This window comes from Pan paniscus, chromosome 14, assembly GCF_029289425.2.
Source record: "Pan paniscus chromosome 14, NHGRI_mPanPan1-v2.0_pri, whole genome shotgun sequence".
NCBI classification, from domain to species: Eukaryota; Metazoa; Chordata; class Mammalia; order Primates; family Hominidae; genus Pan; species Pan paniscus.
In genome coordinates this window covers 100,535,288-100,554,698 of record NC_073263.2, presented here as the reverse complement: position 1 = coordinate 100,554,698, position 19,411 = coordinate 100,535,288, and the positions used below count along the sequence as shown (strand labels likewise).

The 19,411-nt window shown below is 41.3% G+C and overlaps 1 protein-coding gene and 1 non-coding gene across 35 annotated transcripts in view; one reads left to right on the top strand and one right to left on the bottom strand.

The window, feature by feature from the left end:
- DOCK9 (dedicator of cytokinesis 9) overlaps positions 1–19,411 on the top strand; it is a 292,065-nt gene that overhangs the window by 58,479 nt on the left and 214,175 nt on the right. For 15 of the 34 annotated variants that reach the window (XM_008957425.6, XM_034936904.3, XM_063595847.1 and 12 more), the window contains exon 1: positions 11,793–12,723. The exons of 6 other annotated variants lie outside the window; for them this stretch is intronic. In XM_008957425.6, coding sequence (XP_008955673.4) covers positions 12,562–12,723 — 162 coding nt within the window. In that variant the 5' untranslated portion in view covers positions 11,793–12,561. Of the gene's footprint in view, positions 1–11,789; positions 12,724–19,411 lie in introns of those variants that run through there. 13 more of the 34 variants (XM_055096934.2, XM_055096931.2, XM_034936898.3 and 10 more) reach the window with 3 other exon arrangements.
- Positions 2,848–2,951, bottom strand: LOC112436964 (U6 spliceosomal RNA). The gene has a single exon (XR_003025627.1). It is a non-coding gene; the product is annotated as a U6 spliceosomal RNA (small nuclear RNA).

Sequence of the window (19,411 nt, the reverse complement as noted above, 5' to 3'; positions counted from 1 at the left end):
GGGTCCTCTCACCCCCACTGGCAGTGTATCCTCCTCACTGGCCTCTTGGCTAAGTTGTTTGAGGACCCTAGAATGACTCAGTGGCAGTCTCACCTTCCAGTTCACTGGAAACATTGCTGCCTCCCTTTAATAGCTCCCTTAAAATCAGGACCTCTGTACTAGCAGGGATGAAAACCAAAAATTTTTAGAGTGGGTTATTAGGGTAATAGTGAGAGGGGCCACTCCTACTTCTTCTATTGATTTCTGGACCAATGTCTTCTTACTTTGGGGAGACAGGTGAGTCAAAGCATGTACTGTGTTGTGTGATACAGAACTCCATCTTTCAGAATGTTGCCTTACAACTGTTGTCCTCAGTAGGCTGTGCCATTCTTCCGCTGGGTCACCTGCTTATAGATGATGGGATATGTAGTGAGACTGGTGAATTCCAAGTGCTGAGAGATGGCTCAGAACTGGCACATTCAGTGGTTTTTCAAATTGTAGGCCATGAGCCACGAGTGGTCCTGAAAACAGTTCCGTGAGCTATACCACTTTCCTCCCTCCCTCTCTTCCTTCCAGTGAACTCTAATAGACCAGAGACGCTGGAATAGCAATTAATATTGTTTGACACAGGTTGTAATTGCAATTGTATTTTTGGAAATATTTTTACACACATTTACCGTATCATGACTTACAATGAATTTCTCAATATGATTCATGGTGACAATACTTTGAAAGCTAGAGGTCTAAAGAGACATTTGACCTTGCGGTTCCCTTATCCCCAGCTTCTGGTGGTTTAATGCGTTGATTTCTCAGTAGCACTCCATGTGGTGTTCGCATTGGCTGCAGCCCTTCAGTGGGCCTGAGCATGAGGATGGGCTTCTGTCAAAATCTTGTTTCCTTGGAACAAGGTCCAAAGATGGCCATTATGAATGGGATCACATGTAAAACTCAACTTTTAGGGTTGTTTAGAAGATTAAATGAGGCCGGATGTGGTGGCTCATGCCTGTAATCCCAACACTTTAGGAGGCTGAGGCGGGTGGATCACGAGGTTAGGAGTTCGATACCAGCCTGGCCAATATGGTGATACCTGTCTGTACTAAAAAATACAAAAATTAGCTGGGCATGGTGGCGGGCACCTGTAGTTCCAGCTACTTGGGAGGCTGAGGCAGGAGAATCACTTGAACCCAGAAGGCAGAGGTTGCAGTGAGCCGAGATCGCGGCACTACACTCCAGCCTGGGCGACAGAGTGATACTCCGTCTCAACGACAACAACAACAACAACAAGATTAAATGAGACCTTGTGACTCAGTTCTGTGCTCAGTATTTGGAATATAGCAGGAATTCATTCCCGTGTAGCACACCGTTAAAGGTACTCTGCTAGAGTACTCTGTTAGAGGTACTCTGCACTGTGCTCTTTATGTAATGTTTATCTTTAGGTTTTACATTTAAAATTTAAATCTCCTACATTGTTGAGATGACTAGACTGGCCTAAATAGAGCTGATTTTTAAATATGAATAAAATTTCATATCCCCTGTGAACCTTTTTCCATCCCTTCTCTGATTTTTTTCTCCAATTGGTATTTTTTTCTTGGATCTTGAGAACTTTGTGGTTAAAGCAGAGATGAAAATTTTGTGGGAAAACATCTGCAAAATAAATTTCTTTGAATGAATTGGGATAGATGGCTTGGTCCTCAGGTCCAGACCTTGCCTAACATAATAAATGAACCAGTTATTGACCAGACAAAAGATTTCCCTTAAGTGCTCTTTAATTTTAAAGCAGAATAGCTTTAACTGGCTCTTGATGAAGAAATCATCTTACCATTCTTAGCTGTCCTCTCTTCTGCATATGCAGTGCCAGGAGTGCTTTTGGGCATTTGCTGTGTTAGGGTAGTGATATGTTTTGGAAAGATAACGGTATTGAAATTAGGGTACTTTCAAGAGAAATTCAACTTTGGATTGATGTACCCTCTGATATGTGCTGTCTTGTTTTTAAAGAAACACCTTTATCAGGATATGATTCATACATGAAATGATTCATCCATTTAAAATGTTCAGTGGTTTTCAGTATATTCAGAGTTGTGCATCCATCACCGTAGTCAATTTTAGAACATCTTTATTACTTCCCAAAAGAACACTGGACCCCTTAGCCATCACCCCGGAACTCTGCTCCACCCAACCCCCTAGCCCTAGGGAACTGTTAATCTGCTTTCTGTCTCTAGATATTTGCCTGTTCTGGACATTTCATAGCAGTGGATTCATGCACTATGTGATCCTTATGCGGGGCTTCTTTCACTTAGCATGGTTTTAAGAGTCACCCATGCTGTGGCATGGATCATACTTCATTTTTTAAAAGTTGGTACATAATATTTCATTGTATTCTGTAGTTGTTTATCCATTTATCAATTGATGGACATTTGTGTTGTTTCCAATTTTTGTTTATTATGAACAGTGCTGCTAAGAGCATTCATGTATAAGTTTTTGTGGGAACATATCTTTTCAACGTTGGGCATCTAGGAGTGGAATTGCTGGATCATATGGTAACCTGGGTTTAACCATCTGAAGAACAGCCAGACTATTTTCCATAGCGGCTACGCTGTTTTGCGTTCCCAGCAGCAGTGTGCGAGGGTTCTACTTTCAACACATCCTCACCAATACCTGTTATTTTGATTAGCAAAGCCGATCGAATTGGTATACCAATCCAATTGCTACACCAATACTTGTCTTTTTGATTTTAGCCATCTAGTGAGTGTGAAGTGAAAGCTCATTGTCGTTTTGACTTGCATTTCCCCAATGATTCTTCACTTGTTTATTGTCATCTTTTTTTTTGTCCTATCTGTTTTGTTTTGTTTTTGTTTTTGTTTTTTTCTTTTTAATATGGAATGCTTCATGAATTTGTGTATCATCCTTGTGCAGGGACCATGCCAGTCTTCTCTGTATCATTCCAATTTTATAATAGTATATGTGGTGTTGAAGCAAGCACCTATTTGTTTTTAATTGATGGGGAGGGATAGCAATAATTGTAATCTGTCCAGTTCTTATGTGGAGGATAGTTTCTCCTACATTTCCCCACTTCTTTGACCTAAATTCACATAAACATCAAGGAATGTTTGATTGAAGTAACACTCTTTTAAAACATAGTTACAGTTAAGTCATAACCCAACTGGCTGTATATAAAAGAGAGTCTTGTGAAGGTTCAGAATTTTGTGTCTTTGTGAAAAGAAATTAAAACCTTGTAAGGAGTCAGCTAAAGAATGTAAATTTTTATGAGCTTCTATAAACAGGGAAATATGGAATGTCTAGTTCCATTTAACCTGACTATAAGCCAGGACAAGAGAGTACATATTTTATTTTGTGTCTTTTTACACTGCTTTTTAAAAAAACAGGACTATTTTGAAAAATTGCACTTTCCCTCCTATATTTTAGAGAGGTAACCACATTAGTATCATTATTACTTTTGATTAATCTAATTGAAAATCTCACTAAATTGCAATAGTTTTTAAAAAGTCAAATTCAAATCTTATGTGTGTTTTATGTTTTCCTCTTTGCCCTCAAGGAATATTTCTTCATGTTGAGACAGCATTTCTATACTGCCACAATGACAATAAAAGACTTAAAACAGTCAGCTGCTAAAATGTAAGATAAAAGTAACTGATGTATGTAGAATCTGAATTTTAGTCTCTTCACATGTTGGAACAACTTTTCAACAGCCATAACTCCATATATGAAGAACATGAACAGTTTCAAGGGTGCATTTGTATGCAAGTTATACTTTATATCTCTTTTATTGTTTAAAGTCAGTATACCCTGCCATTAAGTGATCTTTTTGGGTGTCTGCCTAAAATATAATTTCTTTGGGAATGGCTGGTGGAGGCCAAGAAGAGGTCCTTGAGTTCTGACTTCATTATGCCATTGAGTTTGTCCTGCTTCCTTGTTCTTCATCCAGTGTCTAATTTACAGTGGGGCCATGGGTGCTTCCTGTGCTCATGTGATCCTTGGTGCCATCAGCCCTTGCAGATGTGTTCACTGATGCTCGACGGCTTTGCCAATAGATGTGCTCTTTGGCAGCTTTTTATGTTTGATATAGCATCAGCATTTATGGATTTATTGGTTTTTCTTTAAAGAACTGAGCTCCCTCAGAAACCATGGTTTTGCTCCATGACCTCCTGTAACAGTAATTTAAGTTGCCACTTCTGGCAGGTTCTTGAGCTGAGGGGTCAGTTGGACCTGTGTACATTGTATTTGTTCATTCATTTCATGGCTCTCAATGAAAGTAGTGGGAGTTGTCTATGAATCAGAAATTTAAATCTCAGGCATCTTTTTTTCTATGATGCTATATAGTTGGAAGGTTTTTCTAGGAAGTGCAATGCAGTCATTCATCGCTTAACAACAGGGATAGTTCCTGTAGCTTATCTTCCCTTTGTGAGGGGCTGACAGGCCAAGGGAGAGAGGAGGAGAAAAGACCAGTTACCATCCTCGTTTTTCTGGTCTTACACCTCACCTGTTTCTAGAAGTGATAGGAAAACAATGCCCAACAAGTTGGTTTTCTATTTTTAAAAAATATGGTAAGATACCTGTAACATAAGATTTATCACCTTAACTATTTTTAAGTGTACACATCAGTGATACTCGGTACATTCACATTGCTGTGCAGCCATCATCACCATTCATCTCCAGAACTTTTTCATCTTCCGAAACTGTAAATCTGACCCCATTAAACACTAACCCCTTATTTGCCTTCTCCCAGTGCCTGGCAACTACCATGCTACTTTCTGTTTCTATGAATTTGACTATTCTAAATACCTCAAATGGAATCGTGCAGTATTTGTCCTTTTGTATCGGTTTATTTTACTTACCACAGAGTCCACAGATTTCATCCACGTTGTAGCATATGTAAAATTTCTTGCATTTTAAGGCTGAATAGTATTCCATTGTGTGTGTAGATACCACATTTTGCTTATCTGTTCATCCACTGATGGACGCTTCAGTTGCTTTCACCCCTTGGCTGTTGTGAATAATGCTGCCTATGAACGTGGGTGTGCACATCTCTCTTCAAGTCTTGCTTTCATTTCTTTTGTGTCTATTCCCAGAGGTGAAATTGCTGGATCATATGGTAATTATGTTTTATTTTTTGAGGAATTGCCAGACTGCTTTCCATAACAGCTGCACTATTTTACGTTTCTACCAGCAAATAACTGTTTTTCTTAAATGTTTCTCCCTTTTGAAGACCTGATGGATTGATTTTTAGAGACAGGGTCTCTCTCTGTCTCTCTGGCTGGAGTGCAGTGCCACAGTCATAGCTCAATGCGGCCTTCAATTCCTGGGCTTAAGTGATTTTTCTCGCCTCAGCCTCCTAAGTAGCCAGGCCTACAGGCTTGTGACATCACATCCAGCCAATTTTCAATTTTTTTTTTTTTTATAGACTGGGGTCTTGCTATGTTGCTCAGGCTGGTCTTGAACTCCTGGGCTCAAGCGATCCTCCTGCCTCAGACTCCAAAAGTGCTGGAATTATAGGTGCCAGCATTTCTGGCTGACCTGTGTTATTTTAAAAGCTATTTAACTTGATCTCCTACCAGAAAAAGGAAGATTCTCTCATTTCTTTTGAGTGACTGTGGTCTCTGAAAGACCCCCACCGTCCCTCCCTGGACGCTTGCTCCCTGGAGCTAGGTCTGGTTGTTTCCACTTCCTTTCACTTGGTCACTCATTGAGCTTGCCAGTTGTTAGAGCTGCCCACAGGAACTGTTTGCCACCCTGACATTCTAGCACCAACCTGGAGAAACCTGTGTTCTTTTGTGTTCTCTACTTTTGAGAACATTTAAATAACACTATTAGCAACAGACCTGACTCCAATATTTTACGTGGTCATAACTTTAGGGATATATTTTTAGCAAAAATATTTTACTTCAGAGTGGTCCAGGCAGAAGGAGTACAGCCTTGAGCTCTTGCAGGGGTCCAACAACTCCTGTCCACACTGTGCCCTCTGGACCTGCCCGTCACCTTTATTCACTTCAAGGTAACTGGCACTAGACATCTCAAAGTGTTCTAACTCTCTTGTGTATTGAGATGGGGATAATAGATGATGGATAAAATTTAAATATGCAATAAGTCGAAATTTTGAAGATTATGTTCCTGAAATGCACCATGGTAAGAGTTCACACTTTTATTTAAAATGTCCTTATTTAATAATACTTTCTTAATTTCCATTATTTAAAGTCTTTTTTAAATTTTAAGTTCTGGGATACATGTGCAGAATGTGTAGGTTTGTTACATAAATATACGTGTGCCATGGTGGTTTGCTGCACCTATCAACCCGTCATCTAGGTTTTAAGCCCCGCGCGCGTTAGGTATTTGTCCTAATGCTCTCACTCCCCTTGTCCCCCACCCCTTGACAGGCCCCGGTGTTCAACTCCCACTTATGTATGAGAACATGCGGTGTTTGGAGAAAAACCTGTCTCTAATGGTCATTGCTGAAAGCTCCACTCCTTATTTTACAAGCTATCTTAACTCTTTTTTCATGTTTCAACATCCCCATTTCCCTCTTTTTTTTTTGAGACAGAGTCTCACTCTGTCACCCAGGCTGGAGTGCAGTAGCGCGATCTCGGCTCACTGCAAGCTCCACCTTCCGGGTTCACGCCATTCTCCTGTCTCAGCCTCCCGAGTAGCTGGGACTACAGGCGCCCGCCACCACGCCCGGCTAATTTTTTGTATTTTTAGTACAGACAGGGTTTCACCGTGTTAGCCACGATGGTCTCAATCTCCTGACCTCGTGATCCATCTGCCTTGGCCCCCCAAAGTGCTGGGATTACAGGCATGAGCCACCATGCCTGGCCTTCCCTCTTTAAATCATTTTTTCAACAAAAATAAAATTTGTTGTTTGAATTTGCTATATCTGAAATTCTCATGTATTTGAATTTTGTATGAGATGCTTGTATTTTTAGAAGAATTACCCTACTTTTAGTCTCATTATCAGGGAAGAAAACCATTTAATTTGGGACAAAAGAAGAAGAGAGACCAGCATTTATTGAGCATGTGGTATATACTAGGCTCTGTGCCAGATACTCTAATTACATTTGATTATATTGATTGGTTATAAAAGGAACGAGGCATTGAGAGACCAACTTACATAAGGTTTCTTTGCTCAGCAGAATTCACTGCCTTGATTTATGAGATATGGACTGTCAGATATGGAAGTAAACTTTTCAAATGGACTGGCTATCATAATGGCATTTAAATAGAATGAATGACGTGTTAGACTGAATTCTATCTGTCCTCCCTTTACTTAGATTTGGTGAAGTGTGCTGTATCATGTATGAGGTATTATCATTATGTGAGATCTTCCTTTCAGCCACTGCAGAATGGAGAGAATTCCTCTCCTTTCCTGGCCTCCTAAGATAGACCCCAGGTCTGATATATAAGTAGAAGACTTATATCTGTTTGAAATACAGTATTAATTCCAGTTTATAGTTCTAGATTTTTTAGGTGTCACTCTAGATTCCTCTTTATTCACATGTTTCTAGGAGAGTAGTAAATACGTCTACCAATCAAACTAATTTGTCTGTTGGAATACATTTAAAACAGAAAGTCAGCAAAGAGAGAGCTGTAGGTGGGAACAGCAGCTGCAGATGCTTAAGCTTTGCAGGAGCTCAAAGCTTGGGACCTGTTAGCTATGGTCTCAGGCTGCATGGCTGAGGTTTGTTATGACCACCAAGTGGGCTGGCAGGTCTTAACCTGAATTTATTTTCTGTGCAGGCTTTCTGGGGGGTTGTGCAGCCTGGAGCCCCTTTCCCAGGTCTAAAATGCACACCCTGAGGTAGCCCCAGCCACCTCCCATGTTAATGTGGTTTAGTATATTGCTGAGAAGTGGGAGCAAAACAATGTTCAGAAATTGCTGAATTTATCAAGCAAGGTGCTGTTTTAGGTTACACAGTAAATCCTTTGTGAAGTATAAGACAATAGGTACTTACGTATTTCTAGCAATTTCTTGTTGAGTTCTCTCCTGTTACCTTATTTGAACTTGACAACCTATGGGGTGGGCAGAGTAGGTGCCATTCTCCCCACCCTCATTCTTAATTTTTTTTTATTTTTTGAGACGGAGTCTCACTCTATCACCTAGGCTGAAGTGCAGTGGTGCCATCTCAGCTCACTGCAACCTCCACCTCCCAGGTTCAAGTGATTCTCCTGCGTCAGCCTCTCCAGTAGCTGGGACTACAGGTGCTCACCACCATGCCTGGCCAGATTTTTGTATTTTTAGTAGGGTTGGGGTTTCATCATGTTGCCCAGGTTGGTCTCGAACTCCTGACCTCAGGTGATCCGCCCGCCTCGGCCTCCCAAAGTGCCAGGATTACAGATGTGAGCCACTGTGCTTGGCCTCCCCACCCCGATTCTTAATAGCAGCTTTGAGATAGAATTCACTGTTGGGGCCACTCCACAGAAACGGGATGGATCTCCTCCACTTGGCCACATTTGCTTTAGATACTGAGTCAGCTGACATCACACCCACCCCAAGAGGATGTGAAATATAATGAGGCTTTCTGGGGAGAATAGGATAGCTCCCAAGAGGTCCTAAAATGGCTTGAGAGAGCCGGGAAAAGAGACTGGCTTGGCATTATTTTTGTGATGATTATTGGGGGATGGTGTGGAGTGAGGGTTCCCATTGAAGGGTTTGAATTTACTGCTGGTGTCATAAGAGGGAGCCACCTGGACTTTCCTCTCTGCCTGCCCAGATGTGGACAGAAAGGGATGAAGGAGGAATGAGGCTTCAAAGCATCACAAGTGTAGTCACTTTTTAAAAATTACATTCACATGCCATAAATGTGTTCAATTCAGTAGTCACAGACTATATGTGTGTATAGATTATATATACATTTGAGAATATATATTAGAAACACTGTTTAATTTCTGAACATTTTCATTACCCTAAAAAGAAACCTCATACCCGCTAGCAATGACCCTGTATTTCCTGGTCTCCCTAGCCCTCCATAATCACTAATCTGCTTTCTATCTCTCTGGATGTGTCTGTTCTGGACATTTCCTTTCAGTAATACAATATGGGGTCTTTGGTGCCTGGCTTCTTTCCTTCACATAATGGTTTTCGGGCCATTCGTGTAGTGGCATGCATCAGTACTTTGTTCCTGCCTGTGATTGAATGATACTCCATTGTGTGGATGTGCCATATGAGTTTGTCATATTAAAGGATAATTCATTTGGAACATCTGAGGATGAGATGGTAGGAGAGTCAGGTGTCAGTATTAGCAGGAGAGGAAGACATGGGCCTGCATCTCAAAAGGGATTCAAAGGCAGACATTTAGTCTTAGGAGCTGTATAAATTAGAAGTGACATTTAAAGATGGGAGAGTAAATGTGATCTCCAAATTGAAATATATACTCTTTTAGGTGGCTGCACTGGTTGCCAATAGATACCATCCATCTCTTCATGTCCTCTGATGAAATTCATGGTAATTTTCAATTTAGAACAACTCAAGTTCATTCTGATACAGAAAAGTCAGTGAAACCAAACATACCTTTTGAATTACTCATTTTGTCTTGCTTCTATTATCATGAGACCTGTTTCTGAATACTTCACTCTAAATATTTTCTGTTGCTTTTCAAGAGCCCACTAATTTTGTTGGTTGGAAAATGACTAATACTTAAAATTTGGCACAAGTTGCTTCAGTGTGTATATGTCTTGGTCCATTTTCTGCTGCTATAACAGAATACCACAAACAGGGTAATTTGTAATGAACAGAAATTTGTTTGTCCCACTGTTCTAGAGTCTGGAAGATGTAAGAGCATGGCAGCAGCAGCTGGTAAGGGTCTTCATACCACATCATCCTGTGGTGGAAGGTGAAAGGTGGAAGGAAAAGAGAACATGCAAGAATGAGAGAGAGAAAGGGGACTGACCTCATTCTTTTATTAGAAACCCGCTCTTGAGAACACCATTAATCAGTGAGGCTCTGCCCTAATCACTACTGGAAGGTCCCACTTCCCAGCACTGTCCATTGAGGATTAAGTTTCTAACTCATGAACTTTGGGGGACACATTCAAACTGTAACATTTTATTAATTTATCTCCAGAAAACATTGCTTTTTCCTTTGAATGAGTTAGGAAATTGTTTCATTCCCTCTTATTGTTTTTTTAAAATTTAGCTTTACTTTTATCTTTTTTAGCTTTATTGAGATATGATTGGCAAAATTATATAAATTTAAGATATACAATATGATGATTTGATATATATTGTGAAATGATTACCACAATTGAGTTAGCTAACACACCTATCACCTCACTTAGTTACCTTTTTTCTTTATTTTTTTGTGGTGAGACCATTTAGACCAAGCTTGTCCTACCCGCTGCCCTCAGGCCACATGTGGCCCAGGCTGGCTTTGAATGTGGCCCAACACAAATTCGTAAACTTTCTTAAAACATTATGAGATTTTTTTGTGATTTTTTTTTAAAGCTCATTAGCTATCATTAGTGTTAGTATATTTTATGTGTGGCCCAAGACAATTATCCTTCTTCCAGTGTGGTCCAGGGAAGTCAAAAGATTGGACACTCCTGATTTAGACTCTTGTTTTAAACACGAATGGAGGGTTCTAAAAGTAAATCAAACAGCATATACCAGCAGCTTCCAATTTGCTTGGTTATTTCTAATTCTTGGTAAAGTTCAAACATAATCTTTTGTATCTCAAATAATATTCCCTGGCTTCTGCAGGCAGGATGTCTAAAATATGTCATAACAATAACAAATTAATTTTACATTTCCAGGTACTCTATTTCTGTTGAATGAACTATTGCTTTTAAAGCTATTTCTCTTGCTGTATAGGAGTCAGGTTAATTGGTAGATTTTCTGAATTCTCAAAACTGACATTTAACTTATGTGTTTAGTGTTTTATAGTCTCCAATATTCAGTTTCTGGGTAGGTGAGTTTCTAGTTGTTTATCTGTCAGCATTGTGATTTCGCATGAAGATTCTCCTGGTGTCACAACTTGGGTGTAATCTTGAACCCTATAGCTCTGTTTTCACAGAATCACTCTTTGGAAGTAGAATGCTCTAGACCCCAGAGGGTCATCCTGTTTTTTGCATGTGGCCAACATCTCCCCATCTTTGATCTTGTACAGCTATCAGACACACTTTGCATAAAAATACAGGAGAGAGAATAAGCCTAGATTTTTGCTTTTCTGTGGGGCCCAATGGCTAAACTACTCATAGAAAACAAACATTGTGGGATCACGTGCCTGGATGGTATTCCCTACAGGTGTGATTTTACTACATGCATGGGTTTACACAGCCCCCAGGTACTCAGTCAGTTAATTCACTCTAACTTTCACATCTATAGAGAGAAATGAAATTATCTGTTGCCTTGTGAAATAAGGAATAGTATCAGAGCAGATTTTAAAAGATTGAACACTTTTTTCCTAGTTACATATTGTGGCTGGGAAAAGTTTTCCTGTATGTGCAGCATGGTCTTTTTATATAGTTAGCCTTTCATTGTTGAAGAAGGAAAATGGCAAGAGTCAACTTGGTATCATATCATTGACAAGCTTCCCTGTTAGCCATTCCCAGAGATTCACGTGAGGTAGTGTAGTGTCACTGAGTTCAGTCTACAGTAGAAGGAGTTGGATTACTTACACACCAAACATAATCATGCTGACTGTGAGACCTCAGCATGTATTTCCCATTGCATACTGGAGTGCTGCTTCAGAAGGCATGCATCTAGCCAGACTGGGTAGCCCTTTATTCATGTTCTCATTTGCATCTTTGGGTACCAGAGACGGGAGAATCCTTTTAAGCAGTGCAATCTTGCTAGCCCTCTCTAGCAAAGAGTAGAGGTGGGCTGAAGTCAAGATCAACACAGCAATGTTGTGTTCCCTTGTGGTTTGCTGTCAGCAAGCTGTTATCCATACGTGCAAAAGGTTGTTTGAAGTGGGCTTGCATGTGTTTCCATAGCAGCAGTCATCTTAGAGATTTCACTCGTTTTTTGGACTTTTTTTTTTTTTTTCCTTTGCTTCTCTGTTTCCCGCTGATGCAGGATTAAATAAACAGCATATTTAGGTCAAGGAAAGAGATGTTTGCTAATATAGATGCTAGGCTAAGCATTCTGGGAGAGCGATTTCTTGCAGCAGATGAACATTCTTTGTGCCTCCCAGCAGCATCTGCAGCAGTGTGGCTGTCTGGCACTGTCTTTTTCATTTTGGGCAGGTTCTGAGATTCAGAACAATCCCAAGCAAATCACAGGAGCCGGCAGTTTTCCAGTAGAGCCACATGTAAATCTCCTGCTTATTTGTTCTTTGGTATTAAGAGTGAAGCAATCAGCTAGAAAAACGATACTTTAAAGGTTTGGTGCATCCGAGGTGTGTCATCTTGTGTTTGCACCACCCCTCCTGTTTTACACTCGGAGTCTGGATTTTTTGTCAGGCTGTTGAGCAGGAGCGGATTCTAGTACGGCAGCTCAGAGCTTCCCTTCTGTTCCGGTACCGGTGACTGCTTGTCATGAAGATGGTACAGTGGGAGCCTGTTTCGGAAGAGCCAAGGAAGAGGATGTGGAAATGGAGTAGAGATTGCTAAAAAACTGAACATCCACACCTTGGGGATGGGTTGCACTACTAGTGTGATTCTGTTTAAAGGCATCCGCACCGTTTTTGAAAGAAACTGTGCTTATATGTGCAAACAGCAAGGAGAGAATAATGCCCTTGAATATACAGCATACAATTGGACAAAAGAAGATTCAGAACTATTGATCTCCTCCTGGCTGGTAAATGCTATCTTGCTTAATTAACAAGTAGTTTAATGGTGTTAGAATAAACTAGTCTTTACTTGTAAAGCAAATATATTTATTTAAGTGTACTTATATGTATGTAGTCTGTGTGTATAAATGGGTAATTAGTGGCCTTAAGTTTAAATTATGAAGTGAGTGTTTGTATGTGTGAGAATGCCATGTATTCATCAAAGCTAAATACCTACAGAGAAAGGAATAAGATATTTTATTAAAGAATAGTTTTCTAATGTAGCTTTATCAGCTTACATGTTCTTGGTATAGTCCTAGAAATAATATGTGGTAAAGTGTATATTTAGGGTATTATATATGTGAACCCTCTCCCAGTTATAGTGAATTATTTAGCCCCTTTACATTCCAGTCTTCTAGTTGGCCAGGTTTTTCTTACTAATGGCTTATGGCCAGTCCTTGATGCGGGGGGGGAGAAATTTAAAGGGAGCATGAAAGAAAACTATGATGGGTATGAGACAAATATTTATAGTTTTATTTTTTAAAAAAATCCAGCTACTTAACATGTTTTGGGGTGAAGGGTCTTGAGAGCGAGAGGAAGTGCAGTTTGACATGACACTTCCGTGTTCTGTCCCTTTATCAGGCATGAAGAGGTGTCAAGTCACAGATGGGTGTGCCTCTTGTGGCCTTCCCACCAGCACCAGGTTTGTGAGGAGCCACATATGGGTCTCCTCCTCCCTCAGGATGCCTTGCCATTTTTCCTTCTGTTCTTCTCACAGCTTTTGTCAAAATGAGTGGGGACAAATATATCTCAGAGTTTCTGTGTGTGTCTTGCCAGCAGCTACTTGGTACAGCAAAGCATGCAGAAATGCTGAGACCTTTCCCGGCTGGTGAGGCTACCATCTGAGACTGAGAAGGGGGTATTGGCATGCCGTATGCCCTTGTGATCAGATTGGGTGGTCCCAGCCTGCAGGAACCCAGAGAGAGGATGCATTTTATGGAGGGTCTTATGTTAGCACTCGCAATATGTGGGAGGAAGAAAGGAGAGCATCACTCAAGGCATCAGATGCATTTTGCAAGTCAGTGTTATGTATAGTTGGAATTTAAGTGGTGCTATATTAACTGTTAAATATTTTAAGCTCTGAGGTATTTTGGAATATGCTTTTGCAAATAACTGGTATCAGAGATTAGAAGGACTAGCTCCTTATAGCGCTCTGTTCCATTAGTGTATCCATAACCAGACAGCCCAGGACCTGCTTGGGCCAGTAATGGCAATGCCCCTCCCATGCGGCAAGCTTCTGCTCCCTCAGGCCAGACTGACTTGTCTTTGGTTAACCTGACTTTAAGGGATTCTGCTTGTTTTTCTTTTCTCTTTTATTGCCTGGGGGAAGAGTAACCTGCCAGGGGCTCTGTCAGAGCTCTGGGTCTGGGATTCTAGAACACTGCTGTCATGCATCCTGTCGGCTGCTCTTTGCCCACCACTCTTGCCTGCACCAGCAGGCCGTCTGTGCATGTGGCAGAGGTGCTGCTGGATGGAAAGATGCGCCCTCTCACTCCACGCTTGTCTCTCTGTTGGTGTCCTTGCCCTCTGGGACCTCTTCTGCACGCAGCAGAGTGGCCCTCTGAAAACGAGTCAGACCATGTCACTCCTCTGCTCTGGACCTTCTGCAGCTCAGGGTCAAATGCAGAATCTTTACAGCCGCCTCCAGCCCTGTCTCCAGCACTTCCTCCTTCTCTTCACCTGTGTGTCTATTTCTCTGCTGCTCATTCCTCACCTCGTTCTGGATACCCAGGCTGTCTTGCTGTTTCTACTTCCCAGGACATCTCCACCAGGGATTGCACCATTCATTGCCTGGCCTTTGCTCAGACCCCCTTCTCAGTGAGGCTCCTGTGACCCCCTGCTTAACCCTAAAATGCCCCGGCACACCTTTCCCCAGATCCTGTGTAGTTTCTTCTTCACCTGACGTATTCTTTGTCCAGAATAACAGCATAAGCGTAGTAATAGTAATTAGTAGTATGTGTTACTAGGAGTACACTTATAGTACAACAAGAACAAGATTCATGGCCAGGTGTGTGGTGGTTCATGCCTGTAATCCCAGTGCTTTGGGAGGCCAAGGCAGGAGGATTGCTTGAGGCCATGAGTTCAAGACCAGCCTGGACAACATAGCAAGACCTCGTTTCTACCAACAACAACAACAAAATAATTAGCCAGACATATGTTGACACACACCTGTAGTCCCAGCTACTCAGGAGGCTGAAGCGGGAGGGTCACTTGAGCCTAGGAGTTCAAGTTTACAGTGAGCTGTGAGTGCACCACTGCACTCCAGCCTGGGAAACAAAGCAAGATCCTATTGCTTAAAAAAAAAAAGAATCAGATTCATGATGCCTGGGATTTTTGTGCGCTTTATTCACTGCTCTTCTCCTAACAGCTAGAACAGTGCCTGGCTCTATAGTAAATGCTCAATGAATGAGGGAATACTGATGAAATGGCTTTACTGTCCTGAACTTGAACTTGGAGAAACTACTGAGAAGATTAGTTAAAATCACTTATTCTAAAGCCAAAATGTGTGTGTTTTTTAATTTTTAGTTTCCCCAAACAGTAACTGGCTCTCTGTTAATGATCTCTCTGAGCCTGTTGACCATTCCACTCCCTAGAGGTGTGCTTCTAACCCTTCTGTCATGGTTACCAAGAACACACACCAAGAAGTTGTGTGGTTCATGGCTGAATGTTCCCTGGGCTTGCAGTGGTAATGACTGACAATTGGATATTGTCCAGACTACCTCTATTGATGACGCATTTCTTAAGGGAGCCCTGCCCATTGGTACTTCCTTGGGTCACCCCCATGCAAAGATAGGCTGACTTTATCTTCATATGTGGGTTTGCACCAGGGTTCTCAGCTTGGGTATGATGTCTGTCCTACCTCCAGCTCAGGTGGTGACTCCAACCTGTGATTCTGCCTTAACTGTCATCAGGTAAGAGCTGTATTTCACCTGCCCTCAGAAAGCAAAACCCCTACTTCAGCTACTCAGTGTGCACCAAGCCTTTGTGGAGGGAATGTAACATTCATGAAGGATGGCCTAAAGGGCTCGAGGCCACCCATTCTTCTGAAGACCCTAGATGTCCCAAATATCTATCCATCTGTCAGAGAACCACATGCCTGGTCTGCCTAGTTTGTCCTCAGTGGAATTTCTGTTTCTGATCTAAGCTTTGTGATTTTTTCTTGCCCTATACTGAAGCACGTCATAAGAAACATACTTAAGAAAGTGGAATCTACTATAAGGATATTATTGAGGGCATTGCTTACTTGCTATTGGAATGGCAAGAGGCACTGTAGTATGGTGGCTAAGAGTGCTGATTCTGGGCTGGGCGCTGTGGCTCACACCTGTAGTCCCAGCACTTTGGGAGGCTAAGGCGGGTGGACAGCCAGGAGTTCGAGACCAGCCTGAGCAACATGGTGAAACCCCGTCTGTACAAAAAATACAAAGATTAGCTGGGTGTGGTGGTGCATGCCAAGTAGCCCCAGCTACTTGGGATGCTGAGGCTGGAGGATCACTTGAGTCCTGGAGGTTGAGGCCACAGTGAGCTGTGATTGCACCACTGCACTCAAGCTCTGTTGACAGAAGGAGACCGTGTCTCAGACAAACAAACAAACAAAAAAAGAATGCTGATACTGGAGACAGCCTTTGGGGTTTGAATCCTCTTAAATTCACAACTTAATAGTTGTATGACTTTGGGCAATTTACTTAACCACTCTGTTCCTCAGTTTCCTTATCTGCTATTTGTAGATAATAATGGTACTTGCCTCATAGGGCTATTAAATGAGTGAGTATGTCTAAAGTTCCTAGGTGATTGTCTTGCACATAAGTGTTAATTGTTAGCTGTTATAATCATTGTCATTTCTGTTTTTTGGTGTTCCTTTTATGAGGAGCCCTGGAATAAATTTCTTCTCTTCATAATATGAATGGTTGTGCTTTTCATGAGGAACTACTTTGTTTTCATTTTATATACAGTCTGGTTCATGTAACTGATCCCAGCCAAGTCATCAGTTAACTGTTAAAGCTTATTTCCAAACATATGACCAAATTCTAGCAGGTTCTAGGCTTTTTCAAAATGACTTTTATATTGCCCTTCAACTTTGCTTATTTTTTTATATTACCTGCCATTTTATCAGTCTGCTTTTTATCATCTGCTTATTAAAATACTTTTAAATTTTATTATGTATATATGTAAATAACTTTAAATCCTTTTGAAATAAGTTACAATATAAATTAAAAGGTAAGGCCGGGCATGGTGGCACACGCCTGTAGTCCCAGCACCTTGGGAGGCCGAAGTGGGTGGATCACTTGAGGTCAGGAGTTCAAGACCAGCTTGACCAACATGGTGAAACCTTGTCTCTACTAAAAATATAAAAATTAGCCGGGCATGGTGGCACTGCCTGTAATCCCAGCTACTCAGGAGGCTGAGGCAGGAGTGTCACTTGAACCTGGGAGGTGGAGGTTGCAGTAAGCCGAGATTGCGCCATTGCACTCCGGCCTGGGCGACTGAGTGAGACCCTGACTCAAAAAGGTAAAAAGGGTAACAGAGAAGCATATAGTGAAGAAAAAGCCTTTTTACCATCACTAAGGATGGCTCTGAAGTAACAAACAGATGTCTTGAGTGCAGGATTTAGCTTTGTAAGGCTAGGGCTGTTCAGGCTCCTACTGGAATTTATATTTAAACAGTGAATCAGCCGTATGGTGGGCGCTACATTAGGAGATGTACTTCTCTGGCAGTTGTGGACAGGCTGAATTTCAAGTATAGACACCTACATTTTGACTAGTAATTCTACCACAGTTGAGGGACAAGACTGATTTGGGAAGATTTTATTCCTGAGTGTAGATTTTTCCTAAAGTATTTCCCCTTTTCTGATTAATTGACTGTGTTAGTTCAACTCATTTAGGAAGCAGTCTTGATTGCTTATGTGTGCTGAGTGTACAAAAATGATGGGGACGCTGACACATGGGACACGCAGGTACTGTCTGAGGACAGGAAGGGATAGCTCAGCCTAGAATCTCCAGTGGAGGTTCAGAAGGAAGCTTGGGCTGAAACAAAACACATTGTCAATTCAATTTTTCCTTGTCTAGGCAAGTTTGTGATGGGGCTAGCCTTATTGGCTAGGATTGACCTATTTTACTCATAGCTACCAATATCATATTCCACGTCAAGTAGCTGTGGAAGAATTGAAGAGCTGTTGGATTATTCTCAACATGTTCTGTTTTTGCCAATTGTAACTGAAGTGGAAGAACTTGCTCGGTTAGAACTTTAACAGCAGCTAGGACCCTGTCAGCTGCTTAATGAAGAGCAGTAATACAGGCAAAGTGCTTGTCACAAGAGGAGAAAATAAACTTGTCTTCAGTTTCTTTTGTGACATGTTGGGATAATGCAGCTGTAATTTTACCCATTGTAAATTAATATTTCTCTCTCTTTTTTTTTTTTACCTTATGGCCTTAAAACCTTAAAGTTTTTCATGTCTCTGTCATTACAAGATTTCCTGACTGTCTTCAACATGTCTTCATACTTTAGTACTATATAAACTTTTATCAGACCACTTTAATCTCCCCAAACAGTCCCGAAGGACTAAACAGTCTTTTCTAATGAGAAAAACCTACCGGCTATGAAAAAAATCCTTTAATTGATCATGTACTTATTTAACAGTCATTTGTTGAATGTGTGCACTGTGCAAAGACAGCAGAGTTGAAGATGATACGCTTTCTGGCCCCTGAAAGCCCCCATCCTGCTTGTGTGTCTGTGGGTTTGGGGGTGGGGACAGGTGGGATCTCGGGGGCTGGCTGAGAGGTAAGTGAATAATCAGTGACAAGGTATGTGAAAATGGCATAATAATACCTGTTAGCTGGAGACAGGCAGGGAAAGTAGAGGCCAGATCTTGATTATCTTAGGTGTTCTCATGGCTTTTTCTTGTACATTTATATCGGTTTTATCTGCCTCGAGGTGTCATGAAGGCCCGGAGCCTGCTTGGCTGCCTTCTAGTGCCAGAATACTCCTTGGGTCCAAGTCTGGTCACAGCACCATGGTTTGGGTAGGCTGTTTTCCATTTTAGTTCTAATATTTTTCCTAATGATGCCCGGTGGATTTTGTCTGTTTTGATCACAACAGTAAACTAGGCTGATGTTTTCAAGGAACAGTCTGCTCTGATTCCTTGATCCATTTCCTGTGTCATAACTAAGATTGCCCTGCTCTATTGTGGCTGCTTTTGAGTGCAGCCAATGTGTGTGAGCACGAGAGAGGGCCAGACCTTTCCCCAGAGCTTTGTTAAAATATACTGTCTTATTTATCAGTGGGATTCCTTTGCTTTAATATTTATTAAACTATAAACTAGTAATGCACACTTATTGTAGAAACTAAGCATGCCAGTGTCCAGGAACACAGAGACAACTGCTGTTTTAAACATTTTGAGACACAACCTTTCCAGATATCATTCACAAATACCACTATTCATAAAAATATATGTAACAAGTTGCAATGGACTGAATTGTTTCCCTTACCTCCCTAATTCATATGTTGAAGCTCTAACCCCTAATGGGACTGTGTTTGGCAATAGGGTCTTTAGGAGGTAATTAAGGTTACGTGAAATCATAAAGGCGGGGCCCTAATCTTATAGTACTGTGGCCTTAAAGAGGAAATGATCCTCCTGGGACCCCCCCCAACTCAAGTGAGGAC